Source organism: Phoca vitulina, unplaced genomic scaffold (genome assembly GCF_004348235.1).
Source record: "Phoca vitulina isolate PV1807 unplaced genomic scaffold, GSC_HSeal_1.0 scaffold9, whole genome shotgun sequence".
NCBI lineage: Eukaryota > Metazoa > Chordata > Mammalia > Carnivora > Phocidae > Phoca > Phoca vitulina.
This window is the reverse complement of record NW_022589712.1, coordinates 44,260,487-44,275,017: the sequence shown is the minus strand read 5'-3', so window position 1 is coordinate 44,275,017 and position 14,531 is coordinate 44,260,487. Positions and strand designations below refer to the sequence as shown.

At 40.3% G+C, this 14,531-nt stretch overlaps 1 protein-coding gene across 2 annotated transcripts in view; it reads left to right on the top strand.

Annotated features, from left to right (window-relative positions):
• The window catches only part of DCBLD1 (discoidin, CUB and LCCL domain containing 1), a 60,119-nt gene that overhangs the window by 15,385 nt on the left and 30,203 nt on the right, over positions 1–14,531 (top strand). For both annotated transcript variants that reach the window (XM_032408000.1, XM_032408001.1), the window contains exon 2: positions 8,157–8,369. In XM_032408000.1, coding sequence (XP_032263891.1) covers positions 8,157–8,369 — 213 coding nt within the window. The remainder of the gene's footprint in view (positions 1–8,156; positions 8,370–14,531) is intronic.

Genomic DNA, 14,531 nt, shown 5'->3' with positions numbered 1-14,531 from the left:
GTTTCACTCTTCTGATATTTCAGAGCACTCTTTCTCAAATTGCAGGTTGTGACCCATCAGTAGGCAGTAAAATCAATTGAGTTGACACAACCAGCATGCTTTCAATTAAAAAAATGAGATGGGATAGGAAATCTCACAGTGTGTTACATACAATAGAAAGAATTGTAACATTAGACTTTTTTTCTGTTTCTGCATGTGTATGCATGTGTACTTACTTAGACTGTAATGGAAAACCTATGTTCTAACTATGGGTCATAATTTAAAAAAAAGTTTGAAGTCTGTTGTTTTACTGTATGGATTAGTTCATAACTGAAGGAATTTTTGCACTATTTATTTCATGTCATCCAAACAATTTTCCACAAGTGCAATTCAGTTGAAAGTGTTCTTTTGAAGCCTAAGTCGTGCTTTGTAGTATTACAGAACTCAGTTCATACCGGGTGTATCTTAATTTCACTTTTCTGTTAGTGGAACATGATTTCTTATCAAACGGGAAATAGTCTTTTAAGGAAGTTATTGTTTTCCTTTCGGAGTGGGTGGAATTAGAGTAGACTAAATAAACAGTTGATGTGTGTAGTCAAGCATCTAGGATTTGTTTTAAGCTTCTTTAGAAAATACCTTGTATATCCATACTTCCAGAACAGCTGACATTAAAAGCGTAGAGACGTATGCTTTCAGGCATTTGGAGAACAGATATTGAGCCCATACTCTGTTTTGGACCTGTCACTTTACCCTCAGGGATTCCTTGTTAACATACCCCTCTCCTCTTGCCTGTGAGCTTCTTTAAGTGGGAACTACGTTATACTAACTTCCCAGCTATTTGTTGAGTGAGTTTTTAATGACAAGTTTCTGTGTATTAGTTTAAAGGGACTTCTTCCAGTTTCTACTTTAAGGCTAATGCTGAAAGTAGCCTATGTTACAGAGAATATTAGGTAAATTTGGTATTTTTAATTATATTATTTTTCTGATTTATACATAATGTTTTCATATTGCAGAGACTTTAGAAAATAAATGTATAAAGAAAATGAAAATCACTTGTAATCCTACATCATAGTGCTTCAAACATTTTCCCTTTATATCTATGTGTACACAATATTCTGTTTTTAAATTAAATAGAATTCTAAAACATGATTTTAACTTTTCCTTAATATCACATTGCTTGGAGATACCATAGTTTGATCAGCCTTTTCTAATTTAGATTGTTGCCAGATGTTCAGAGTTAAAATATTTAAATTTTGTGTAGAGATCACTTGGGGAGCTATAAAATACTGAGTACTTACAGCTTTTTCCAAAATCTAACCTTCATCCAGTTTTGTTTTTGTCAGTTGTTTTGAGAAGGGGTTTGGTCAATCTCACAAACCAGCTCTGGCTCCAAGCAAACCCCAGGATTTAGGCCCATCATGGAGTGACCACCCTTCACATATTCTGCAGAGGAGAGGACCTTTCAGCCTAAGGAGAGAGGAAATGACGCATAGTTTAGTCATCATGTGCTTTGGCACTTTGGCAATTAAATTACAGTTCAAAGGAAGAAAAAGATAAACATTGCACCGTAGCCACTTTTGAAGAGTAGACAAGTTCCCGGTAGCAAAGCTTCCTCCCCCCTTATTTCCACAGCCTCCCCTTTGACGTTAGTAGGTGGCAGTTGAATCTAGTGGTCTCGCCGCATGCCCCGGTATCACTGTGGCTCACTGCCCATCAGGGCTCCCAACACCATGTGGACCTTAATCCTCCAAACCAAGGTTGTATTTTTTTGCCCTAAAGACTGACCTTCATTTCTTTTCATTTTAGTTTTTCTTAAAAACCTGTATACCCTCGGGGCATCCTGTGGCTCAGTGGGTTAAGCCTTCGGCTCAGGTCATGATCCCGGGGTCCTGGGATCGAGCCCCACATCGGGCTCCCTGCTCAGTGGGGAGCCTGCTTCTCCCTCTGCCTCTGCTGCTCCCCCTATTTGTGCTCTCTCTCTCCCTCTCTTGCTCTGTCAAATAAATAAATAAAATCTTTTAAAAAATAAATAAATAAAATAAAAATGTAAAAAAATAAAAATGAAAGAACCTGTACACCCTCATCATTGTAGCTACAGCAACCATCAACTTCTCCCTGTCTCTTTTTTCTTATCCTGCTTCCTCCCTTTTTTTACTCTCCTATCTTAAGGCAAATCCCAGACCTCATGTCATCATGTCATTTCAGCTCAGATATGTCAGCAGGCCTCCCTAAAAGAAGACATTTCCTACATAACCTCAATACCATTATCACACCTAATAAAATGAATAATACTTTCCTGACAGCAATACCCCACTTACCTTCTTTAAATGGTTTTGTAAGGTTGGTTTTTCAAATCAGGATCCAAACAAAATTCACTTGGTTGCTGTTTATTTAATTTTCCTTTAATCTGAAATAAATACTTTCTTTTATGCCTCTTTATACAATTCCTTGTTGAAGAAACTCACTCAGTTGCACCTAGAATGTCCCAGCCCGGATGCGGCTAATGGCTTTCTTGTGGTGTCAATAAACTTGTGCGTTTCCTATAACCTGGAAGTTAGACTTAAAGACTTGATGAGATTTGGAGTCAGTTATTGATTCACGTTTTGCTTTTTGGCGAAAAAAGTTCATAGGTGTTGGTGCACAGAGCACATTTTATCCTCCCTGGAGACACATAGTAACTGATTACCTTACTTTTTGTCATGCTAGGATCCATCGTAAGTTCGCTGGTAACACAGCTGGTACTTCCATTTTAAAGTTCTTCTCAACCTTCTACCCAATGGTTTCCCATCTGTTTATGACCATTGCAGGAGTCAGTTACCTCTCATTAGGGAACTGTTCATTTTAATAGGACAATATCATGAAAGCATCCAAAGGGAGGTCTGATAGGGCAGCAGTTCAGATGTTTGTTTTTTTTTTTTAAGATTAAACACAAATATTTGTTACAAAATCAAATAAAGAAGAGAGGCAAAAATGTTTTTAAAATCCTAGAGCCATGCGGCGCCTGGGTGACTCAGTCATGCGTCTGCCTTTGGTTCAGGTCATGATCCCGGCGTCCTGGGATCGAGTCCCACGTTGGGCTGCGTGCTCGGTGGGAAGCCTGCTTCTCCCTCTCCCACTCCCCCTGCTTGTGTTCCCTCTCACTGTGTCTCTCTCTGTCAAATAAATAAATAAAATCTTAAAAAAAATTAAAAAAAAAAATCCTAGAGCCATTGGTAAATATCCCCACCATCAGTGAAGTAGCCTTAAGGAAAGCTGATATACATTGTACTTTCTCGTCTGTAAACTGGAGCATGTATAGGAGCCCCCCTCAGACATAATACCCCATGCTCCTCAGACAAATATGAGAAATGTGGGTAATGAATTTGGTATAGAGAGATTTTTAGAATAAACGTGGCCCCCTTTATTGGTTTTCATTCCATGCACACCTTTTCAATGCAAATGTGGATAATATTTAAGCATAGTTTAACTAGTTTATACAGAATAACAAATCCAAATAGTAAAGTATAAAATAGAAAATGAAAGCCTCCTCATTTTCATCCTCTGTCAGCCAAACTTAACCAGACTGACACATTTTTTTAATTAAACTTTCTCTGAGATAACTGTCCATTATATACAGTTGCAAGAAATAATAGAAATGTTGTGTCCCTTTAACTTGGTTATCCTCAATTATAACATCTTGCCAATCACAACCAGGAAATTGACATTGATACGCAAGAAATGGAACAGGAAATGATAGATTTTTAAATAACTTGTCGTCTTCCTTGTCAGTGATTCTTTACTGGAGTTAGGTGATGAGAGTAAGCTACCTGAGTGTTGGGATGAGGTCATGGGAATATTGCTTCCCTACTGTCGATCATTTGCATGCATCTGCCTTATACAATCCATGGTACGGTGGGCATTTTCTTTCCCTCCCAGTTCTCCATTCTCCCCTTTGACATATTTCTAGGCCTTTTTTTTCTCCAGCTTTATTGAGATATAATTGACATATGATGTATTAGTTTAAGTCTACAATGTGTTGATCTGATACATATTGCAAAATTATTGCCACCGTAATGTTAGCTAACCTCTCCATCACCTCACATAATCCCCATTTCTTTTTTGTGGTGAGAACATTTAAGTTACTCTTAGCAACTTTCAAGTATCTATTACAGTATTATTATTATATCTAGTTTTTGGAGTTCATCAAGACTGTGGAAGGACAATAGGGTGAAAATTCCTGATGTAGTTAATACCATGGAACAAATGTATTCTATTAGCGCTTGCCACAGAAAACTCCATGAAGAGTCTCCTTCCATGGGCAGGGGTGAAATTACAAACTTCTGATGACAGCTTGCTTTTTAATACATTAGGACCCAGCAGTTCCTTTCAGGTTTTTTTTTTGGCAGAACAAAGACTCCTGGAGTATCATTCTGATAACTAATGGAAAAGAGAACTTTTTCCAAGGAGGCAGAGATCCCCCAGGCAAAGTAATGATGGGAGTGTTGAAGACAGACCCGCTCCCCTTCTGCTGGTATCGCCAGGTGGAATTAGTTTCCTCTTGGGCTTTAAAGTAAAAGTGATTGGAAAGAAGTACAATTACAGGGTTGAATGAACATGATACCCTGGGATTTTCCTTTGTCATGACATGTCACTTAAGTAAAATCGAGAATACAATGATCATATGAAAGTTGATTCACATATAATTACCCCTCATTTTATATTTAGCTGCGCTTTCCAGAAAGAGTTCACTTTTTCTTCTCCTATTAAAGCAGAGAATTTCATAGTAATAAGAAAAGAGGTGTTTAAATGTTTGAGCAGGTGGTATCTTGGTGGCTTAGAGAGGGTTATGTGTATATTTATTTGCATGATTGTTTGTATGCTGGTTACCCTAGCGTTGCCCTGTCAGCATGCTCACAATCATTGCCTCCCAAGGTGGGGCACGTCATAGAAATGAGCGGCTTGGATGTGGTGGGGAGCTAGGGCATTTTTCTCCTTTAAAGGGGCAGCCGCTGTCTCACTAGCCCGATGAGAATGCCTGCTGGTATCGTTGCCATGTCTTTCAGTCTTCAAGAGAAACTGTGAATTGGATTTTTTAATGAAAGCCTTTATAAGCAGGCAAATAATCCAAATTTTAAATCAAAGCCCTGTGCACTATGTCCTTCTGCACCATATGCTTCACTCTAGTATATTTTTCATTTAATTTTCAACAATTTTGTACTCACTGCCAGACATGTCACGAAGTACAGCTGTCACCTCAACCTTAACCAAACTCACAGCGTTTGCCCCCAGACCTGCTGCTCTCTGAGCTTCTCATTCTATCTATATTAGCCTTAGTGTTCCAGTCATTTCTGGACTCAGAATCTCAGTGGGTTTTTTGTTTCTTCTCTTCCCCACTAAACCAAAACCCAAGTCTGTTGATTTTGTTTTTTTTAGATTTTATTTAAATTCAAGTTAGTTAACATTAGTTAACTAATTAGCATTAGTTTCAGGGGTACAATTTCGTGATTTATCAGTTGCATCTAACACCCAGTGCTCATTACATCAAGTGCCCTCCTTAATGCTCATCAGCCAATTACCCAATTACCCCATCCTCCCACCCACCTCCCCTCCAGCAACCCTCAGTTTGTTTCCTAGAGTTAAGAATCTCTTATGGTTTGTCTCTCTCTCTGATTTTACCTCATTTTATTTTTCCTTCCCTTGCCCTATGTTCGTCTGTTTTGTTTCTTAAATTACTCATATGAATGAAATTATATGGTATTTGTCTTTCTCTGACTGACTTATTTTGCTTAGCATAATACCCTCTAGTTCCATCCATGTCACTGAAAATGGCAAGATTTCATTCTTTTTGATAACTGAGAAATATTCCATTGTATATACATCTTTATCCATTCGTCCTTCAGTAGACATCTGGGCTCTTTCCATAGTTTGGCTATTGTGGACATTGCTGCTATAAACATTGGGGTGCGTGTACCCCTTTGAATCACTATGTTTGTATCCTTTGGAAAAATACCTAGAAGTGCAATTGCTGGGTTGTAGGGTAGTTCTGGGGTTTTTTGGTTTGTTTTTGTTTTAAGATTTACTTATTTATCCAAGAGAGAGAGGAGGAGAGAGAGAATACAAGTTGGGGGATGGGCAGAGGGAGAGAGAGAATCCCAAGAAGGCTCCATGCCTATTGTGGAGCACAACTCTGGGCTCAATCCCAGGACCCCAAGATCATGACCTGAGCCGAAATGAAGAGTCAGATGCTTAACTGACTGAGCCACCCAGGCACCCCAGGGTAGCTCTATTTTTAACTTTTTGAGGAACCTCCATATGGTTTTCCAGAGTGGCTGCACCAGCTTGCATTCCCACCAACAGTGTAAGGGGGTTCCCCTTCTCCGCATCCTCACCAACACCTGTCGTTTCCCGAGCCGTTGATTTTTTTTTATTGTGAATTTCTGTTTTTCTTTCCCTTCCCTTTCTAGCTGTCCCATTCCTAGCCCTTGTACTGCTCTTCTGACCTGGATTCTCCCCACATTCTAGATCCTATAGCATTGGCCAACCAGGTTGATCATCCTTTTTTAAATACTTCTTTCATTATCTCCCTTCTCAAAAACTTCTATGGGTCTCTGTAGTCTTCCATATAAATTCCACAGCTTCTCCCTAGATGTGCAGGTGTCACAGTAATTTTATCTGAGTGTCCGTCTACGTTTCTGCTGGTATTCTTGGTAAAGTTAACTCTCATCCGCCATCCATCTGTCTGGCTGGAGCTGCTGGGAATCTTGTGGCAGTTTCTGGAATATGGGTGGATTCCTCTCCTTGGACTTACCTGATGAGATGGGGTAGCTTCTGGAGTTCTCTGCCCTGCCCCCTGCCAATTTTTTGTTTTGTTTTGTTTGTTTGTTTGTTTACTACTATCATTTGGGCTGCAAGCCTCAGGGTCAGAAAAGAGTGGGACAAAGGAAAGCCCCAGGCCAATCCTCCTCTAGCTCAGGAAGAGGCTGGAGGAGGAAGGAAGCAGCCTTGGGCTTTAGATTCCCACTATGCCTAAATTGGGGCTTCTCTGTGGGAGACTTTGGGATGCAGAGGCCTTGTTTTATTACTCAGAGAATTCCTTCTTCAACCAATTTCTGCTTTCTCTCCCTCCAGTTAAGGGCAGAAATTCTTGCTTTTATGTGAAGCCTTACCAGCCACAGGAATTTTGTGATTTGAATGCAGCGTATGCTCGTTTACCTTGCAACCCACCCAGTTGTGCACGCCATTAGATATTTGAGTGACTCAGTCACTTTAATCTACTGGAGCAATGTGTTGGTCAATTGATGAACTTCCCTATTCGGAAAAGTCTTAAGGAAATTTCTTACTTTAGTGAAGTAGTGATAATTCACTGGAATAGATTCTCTCCTGCCTTCCTCAGCCCTTTAAGCTCCTGATATGGCACATGGCACCCAGTATTAGAGTTAGATGAACATGTGACTCTCTCCCATTTTGCTCTGAGTTCTGTGAAGCCACCACTGCTGCCTTTTTGTGTCTCCAGCAGTACCAGGTCTGGTATGTGCCAAGCACTCAGTGCACTAGACCCTCAGCATTCTCTAATGACACATCCTGGGTCTATCAGGAACCTTCCAGTCAGTGACTGTCATTAACTGCGACATGAATGTCGAACCGCTGGAAACCTCCAGCTATGACAGGCTGTCACTCTCCTCTCAGCCCACGTCTCAGACTCCACCAGCCGCACGCTCTCCTGTTTAACAATACAGTGACCCTCTTGGAAGTAAGTACGATTATTTTCTCCACCACAAATTATTGCATGGCATCAGCTTGCTAATAGATGAAACAACAAATGGCAAATCTGTGACTGCCAAGGGCCTACTGTGCAAGTTTCCATGGGTAGATAAATAGATGATTAGAAAAAGTGGTATGATTAAATGAAGTATTTGCTGAGGGCTTTCCATTCTAATATATGAAACACTTTGGTCCAAAATATTCAGTAGATTAAACTGGGAAACAAGATGAAATAACCTGAAATAATACAAAATTTAATCTTCTTCTTCTTCTTCTTCTTCCTCCTCCTCCTCCTCCTCCTCCTCCTTCTTCTTCCTCTTCTTAGCTTTTCCCTCTACAAAGAAGGAATAACATACACGACTTGGAGATTGTACTAGATTCTCTCAATCCTCAGTAAGAATTAATGTCACTTTTTTCATTCTCTTTTTCTTTACCAGGTGATGGCTGTGGGCACATAGTGACCTATCAGGACAGTGGCACAATGACATCTAAGAATTATCCAGGGACCTACCCCAATCACACGGTTTGTGAAAAGACCATCAGAGTACCAAAAGGGAAGAAGCTGATTCTGAGGTTAGGCGATCTGGATATTGAATCCCAGACCTGTGCTTCTGACTACCTTCTCTTCACCAGCAATTCCGATCAGTATGGTAAGAAAAGAGGTCTAGGTTTCTGTGAGCATGAAGTAATTTGAAGCTTGGGAGGGAGGGCAAGTGGTGTGTTGGTGAGTATTATAGCCTGGGAAGATTAGAAGAGAAGCTTGCTTTTTGTAAACTCCTAGGGTAGCTCACGTGGATATACTTACTTCCTAAGCTGCAACAAAGACATCTAAGGAGATTTAGCATTAGCCTTGTGTGTGTCCCAGGAGCTTTGTTTGAGTGTGTATCTTGCTGGGAAGAGAACTGGAGATGTATGGCACTTGGCTAAAACATCTACAAGTCATTCATTCATGTGACAGATATTTATTGAACAGCGATCGTGTATTCAGGAACTCTGTGGGATACAGCGTGAAAAAACAAAGTTCCTCCTTCATGGAGCTTGCTTTGGTGGGGAGGGGAGATGGAAAATCAAATGCATCTATCATATGAGGGGTAGTGAGAAAGAAGAATGAGAATAACAAAAACAAGGCAGCCTAAGGTTGTACAGAGCCTGTTTTTGAGTCGGTTTCTCCTACAAATGGGATGGTCAGGAAGACTTCTCCAATACGGGAACATTTGAGCAGAGACCCGAATGACTCGAGGGAATGGACTGTGTACATGTGTCTGAGGTCAGAGTTTTCTGGGTCAGGGAACAGCAGATGCAGAGGACAATTTCCAAAATAATCTTTTGAAATCAAGCTTTTTTTGTGCTTTGGGGTGTGCAGTTAGCACACTGGAGTCTGAAATCACCAGAACAGTGACCCTGTGATCCCAAGTCCAAGGAAACAGCTTAGGTTTAGACAATTCAAAAATAAAGACGAAATCTTATATACAGGTTCTTCTGAGGTTAGAGGTTTACGGAAATTCTCTATGCATACGGCTCCCAAAACGATACGGGTTTTGTCTGCCTACTAGCTCTGCAGGCAATTTCTCAAACACACACAACTTTCAATGTTGTCTTTACCTTTGCATGCAGACGTGTTTCCTCTCTCCTGCTGCCTCCTCCCAGCGTGGAGGCCCCAACTAGCCTGGAGACCATTCAGAGGTCTATGCTTATCTAGCCCGCATAGAAAAAAAAACCTAGGATTTTTTTTATCCCTGGGAATATTATGTCTATTTTAATGATTGCTGAATTACTCTGACAGAATAAAGATAGTTGATTTCATATAATTGGTTGCAACTTTTTACTGCAGTTTGATTCAGATGGGAAAAATGAGGGGCACCTGGGTGGCTCAGTTGGTTAAGCATCTCACTTCGGCTCAGGTCATGATCTCAGGGGTCCTGGGATCAGTCCCGAGTGGGCCTCTGTGCTCAGCGGGGAGCCTGCTTCTCCCTCTCCCTCTGCCCCTCCTCCCACTCATGCTCTCTCTTTCTCAAATAAATAAATAAAATCTTTATAAAAAAACAAACAAATGGGAAAAATGAGAATTCAAGGGATGCTGAAAGCCCCTGGGAATGCTTACTGGTGATCACGTGTGTATTAATTTGTGGAAGCACTCTTCAGGGAATCCCTCATCAGCCAGGAAATGTCATTCACATTCAGAGGGGAGGATTGAGTTCAGAGCCCTCCTGTAAGATGTGAGGCAAACGCTGGGGGGCCAGCCACGGCTTTCCCACACTGGTGTCTCCTGGGGACCGTCTACTTTCCTGGAAGAGGAGCAGTTACTTCCATCTGCTGACAGAGCAGCAGAGAGTAGCCCTCTCTGTTGCTTGCCGCCTCTCTCAAATCAGAGGTGAGGTGAGAAGAACTAGAAAGGGGAGCGGATCAGCGCAAAGCAGGATTGGAGAATGGATGTTGCTTTCCCACACCGTGAGTTTACTTCATCAGCTCCGATGTATATTCACGAATATCTGGGAAAGAGGAAACACATAGGGTTAACGACATATTAGGAGCTAGGTTCTGAGGTGATTGTGGTCAGCTTCTAGATTTCTCGAATTTTCAAGGCTTAGACCCATCAAGTGAATAATGAATTGCAATTCACCAGTAGCAGTAAAGCCAACTCAATTATTTTTCTCTTTATATTTTTTCTATATACCAGTTAGGTTTATCTTTTAAAAACCAGAATTTGTGCTCATTGTAGAAATAAACATATTCAGGGTCTGTTGTAATGCCAGGCACATGCTTGACCCTTACATAGATTTCCTGGAATCCTTATATCCACCTTGGAGGTAAATGTTATTAACTCCTTTCTACAAATAGGGAAACTAAAGCACAGTGAGTTGGGGTTTTTTGTTTTTGTTTTTGAGTAACATGCCAAAGATCACACAGCTAGTTGAGGGGTGAAAGGAGGATTTGTGTCCATGTCTTTGTGGTTCAAATACCTCTGATTCCAGATGTCTGCTCCTCTGTCCCAGTCCCACAACTCAAAGAAAACCACAACACATTCTTAGCCCAATATTATATCATACAGCAATTTTGTCTAAAATGCAGGTAGAGGTAATATTTTTGGCTAGGGATGTTCTTAAGATAAAATATTCAGTGATGCTCAGAATGTTTCTTTTGTGGCTACCTTAAAGATTTCCTGATCAGTCACGCTAAGACAAACCCAGCAGACAGGGGTAAGGGAAATTAGCAATAAAGGAAATATCTGGAAAGAAAATTAGGATATTTTAGTCCTGTAAGAATATTTTTAAAAAATTAAATGCTTAGGGTGAGATAGAGAAAGTGTATACATGCGTATGCTGTGTATGTTGCATATACATGTTTGTGTCTTTTGTAGTTTTGAAGCGCATTCTGAGAGGAGCCACTATTCGTAAGCATGTGCTTATAATATTCAATCCAGTGATTTGAATGTAGTAGATCTACTCAGTGAATAAATGATTTTTTAATAAAGTGAATCAACAAGTTCAATGACGTGGAACCAGTTAACTAAAACATGTTACAATTACTTGGCATATTAAACACATGTTTGTTTAAAAGACTATTAATATGGGAAGCTGCTTATGATATAGTGTTAGGTAAAATATGAATATATGCTAATGTTATAACAATAAGAAAAAAACCTTCCAATAAAATAAGACAACATAACTTTAGCAGAATCTTGAAGTGAGACTTTAGAAGTTTTAACTACTGGTATTGTTATATCTTCTCTCTACTTTCTATTTTTTCTTTCACAAACATAAGTTAATATGTTGTTAATACAGGGACGCCTGGGTGGCTCAGTCAGTTAAGCATCTGCCTTCCACTGGGGTCATGATCCCAGGGTCCTGGGATCCAGCCCCACATCCAGCTCCCCGCTCAGCAGGGAGTCTGCTTCTCCCTCTGCCCTTACCCCTCGCTCGTGCTCGCTCTCTCTCTCTCTCCCCCCTCTCTCACAAAAATAAAGAAATAAAAAAAAATCTAAAAAAAAAATGTTAATACAGAACAAATAGATTTCCTTGGACCCAAAACACGAACTAGACCAATATTTTAACTTAGTTAAAATAGTCCGGTGGTCAGTTTGAACCTCCCTAAGGAGCACAGGCATCTGCAAAGGAGGAGGAAGGAGTGCTTTGTCATCCTGCGCCCCAGCTCAGGGTGGGCGTTCCTGTGGGGCTGTCGCCCAGTTCCCCGGGAGAGTGGGAGGCCACTCGGCGTGCCTCCAGAGGGAGAGCCCTCGTGTTAGTGCAGGGTCCCAGGGAGCCACGGCACTTGGCTGGGCTGCCGGGGGTGGCCGAAAGTGCCCGCTGAAGGGCGGCAGTGGGGACCGTATGTTGTGGAATACCGCTTTGAAATTCCCATATATGATGGCTCTGACCATTACAAGTGTGGCTGAAATAGCCGAATCGTTTTAGTTTATCCAGCTCGATTTTTTTCATTAACCAATTAATTATTAAAACCCGTGCCAAGAGATTTTACGACTCAACACTATCAGAATTTTGAAAAAGGAGTTAATGTTTTGAAAAAGAGTAATGTTTTCTGGCATTAGTGTTTGCAAGCTCTGCCAAGAGTGGAAGTACTTGGAATGTGATTGCATTAACAACTGTGAATGTGCTGGAGCTGTGCACTTTTTAATCATTGTGCAGTTCATGTGTAGTGGTTCGTCCCCCATGCCAATTTTGTTTTAAATGTTTGGTTCGTGTACTTTGGGCGCTGTTATAATCCACACTCATGATAGTAAAATGCACTGTAAACAAGTGTAAGCCACACCAGTTTTCCCAGTAAGCAGGCAAAATATACACTTGATCTCATTGCTTTTAAAAGGCCTGATACAGACAAGGTGGGATTATTATTCTTCTGTTTGTCAGGTATTATAATTATAGTTGATATTTCAGATTCAACATCAGTTAGAAGGATTACATATGTATTTCCTACTGAGTGAGGACTCTTCCTTTCAAAATACCCTTGAAACAGCCAGGAAGCAGCAAAGTTGACAAAGTAAAGAATATCAACCTTACTTTGGAAAATGTGTTTTTTTTTTTAGAACAAAATAAATTTTGGGGCGCCTGGGTGGCTCAGTCCGTTAAGCGTCTGCCTTCCACTTGGGTCATGATCCAGGGTCCTGGGATCGAGTACCACATCAGGCTCCCTGCTCAGCGGGGAGTCTGCTTCTCTCTCTCCCTCTGCCCCTCCACCCTGCTCATGCTCTCACTCTCTCTCAAATAAATAAATAAAATCTTAAAAAAAAAAAGAACAAATAAGTTTTTAAAGATGTTCTTAAACACAAATTTTACTTTTAAACTTACAAAACATTTTGGATCTAAACACATATACCGACTTTCAAGATCGTGTGCTAATATCCTGGCTAAAAAAAAAAGTCTTTAAGAAGTATCATAGTTTGCTTAGTAGAGGTTGTTTTTACTATAACTGAGGGAATTCTGGGTTTTTGTTTGTTTAGGAGACCAAAGAAGCTGATACTACCTTCCAAAGAAACATTAATGTCCCTTTTATCTTCTAGGATTCAGGCTAGGGTCACAAGCATTTCGTTGTCATGACTCCTCTCTCTTACTTTGTCTCTTACATAGTTTTGAAGAGTTCCAACCATTTATTTGTAGAACGTCTGCTGCTTTGGTTCGATGCTTTTGGTTCGATGTTCCCTCGTGATTAAATTCAGATTATGCATTTTTTTGGAAAATAGAACATTATCCCTTTTTAAAGTGATCTTTGAAAGGCTTGTTTGCAAAAATGTCCAGCATTAGAAATTGTGAGGTCCTGTGTCCCCTGAGGAATGTGAACTAAGTCTGCATTGTTTTCTTTGCTTCTCTTTTCACGGCTTTCCTCAGGTGGACTCTTTTTAGCATTCAAAACTGCATTCATTTAAGTCACTTCAAGTGTCTTCCCCAAACAGTTCTGCCTTGTTCAAAGAGGTCAGTGTAATATGAGACTGTGAAAAAATGTAAATTTAAGGTGGCACCTTCTTTACAAAGGAAGTTCACCTTAATATTTGGACGCATAAGGCCATAGAGACTTGACTGAGGTAGCCGATGCTATCCTAGGATTGAACAGGTTCACTTTTAAGCCTGAATTTGAAGATTAAAGCAAAGAATCTATTTAAGTAATGTATCGTAAGATTTAAAATTGTTGTATAGTACAGTTCGGATTGCTGCTTTGGTACTGATTCTTGATTTCTGGCCTTTTATAGTCATGATATAAAGTAATAACAGGTTAATTATATAAACATTAAAATAACATTAAAATAACATTAAAATATCTTGAACTTTGGGAAAAAGTCAATGCTAATTCAGAACTTTGGGAAAAAGTCAATGCTAATTCAGACACTGTGTCATGCCAAAATACCTACATTTAAAATATAAAACATCTAACTTTTATTTATGACACTGAAGAGGGAGGGCTGTGAATTCATACTGAAGGTCATTATTCTCAACTTTAAAACTCTTTATGACTCGTTCTATGGTTAAGTTCCATTTCCAGTCATGCTGACCAGAAAGGGCCTGCTCTCAGGGACTCTAGAGGAATTGTCATTTCTGTTTTCCTGATATTTCAAGAAGATTGACTGGGTCCCAGTTGCCTTTGAAAGTTGGACTTCCTTTGATGTGTGGAGTTCAGGGTTGTTCCTGGACCCCCTGAAGGACTTGCTGGAAAAATCTGGATGGGAACCAGATACTGGCTTCTCAGACTCCCTCCCCCCACCCCACCCCGGGTCACTGTGGATCAATGAAAACAGGCTGGTCTTCAGCATGCATTGAGATTAACACTGTCATTTCTGCCAAGATTTTTCACTTGTGCTTAAGAGT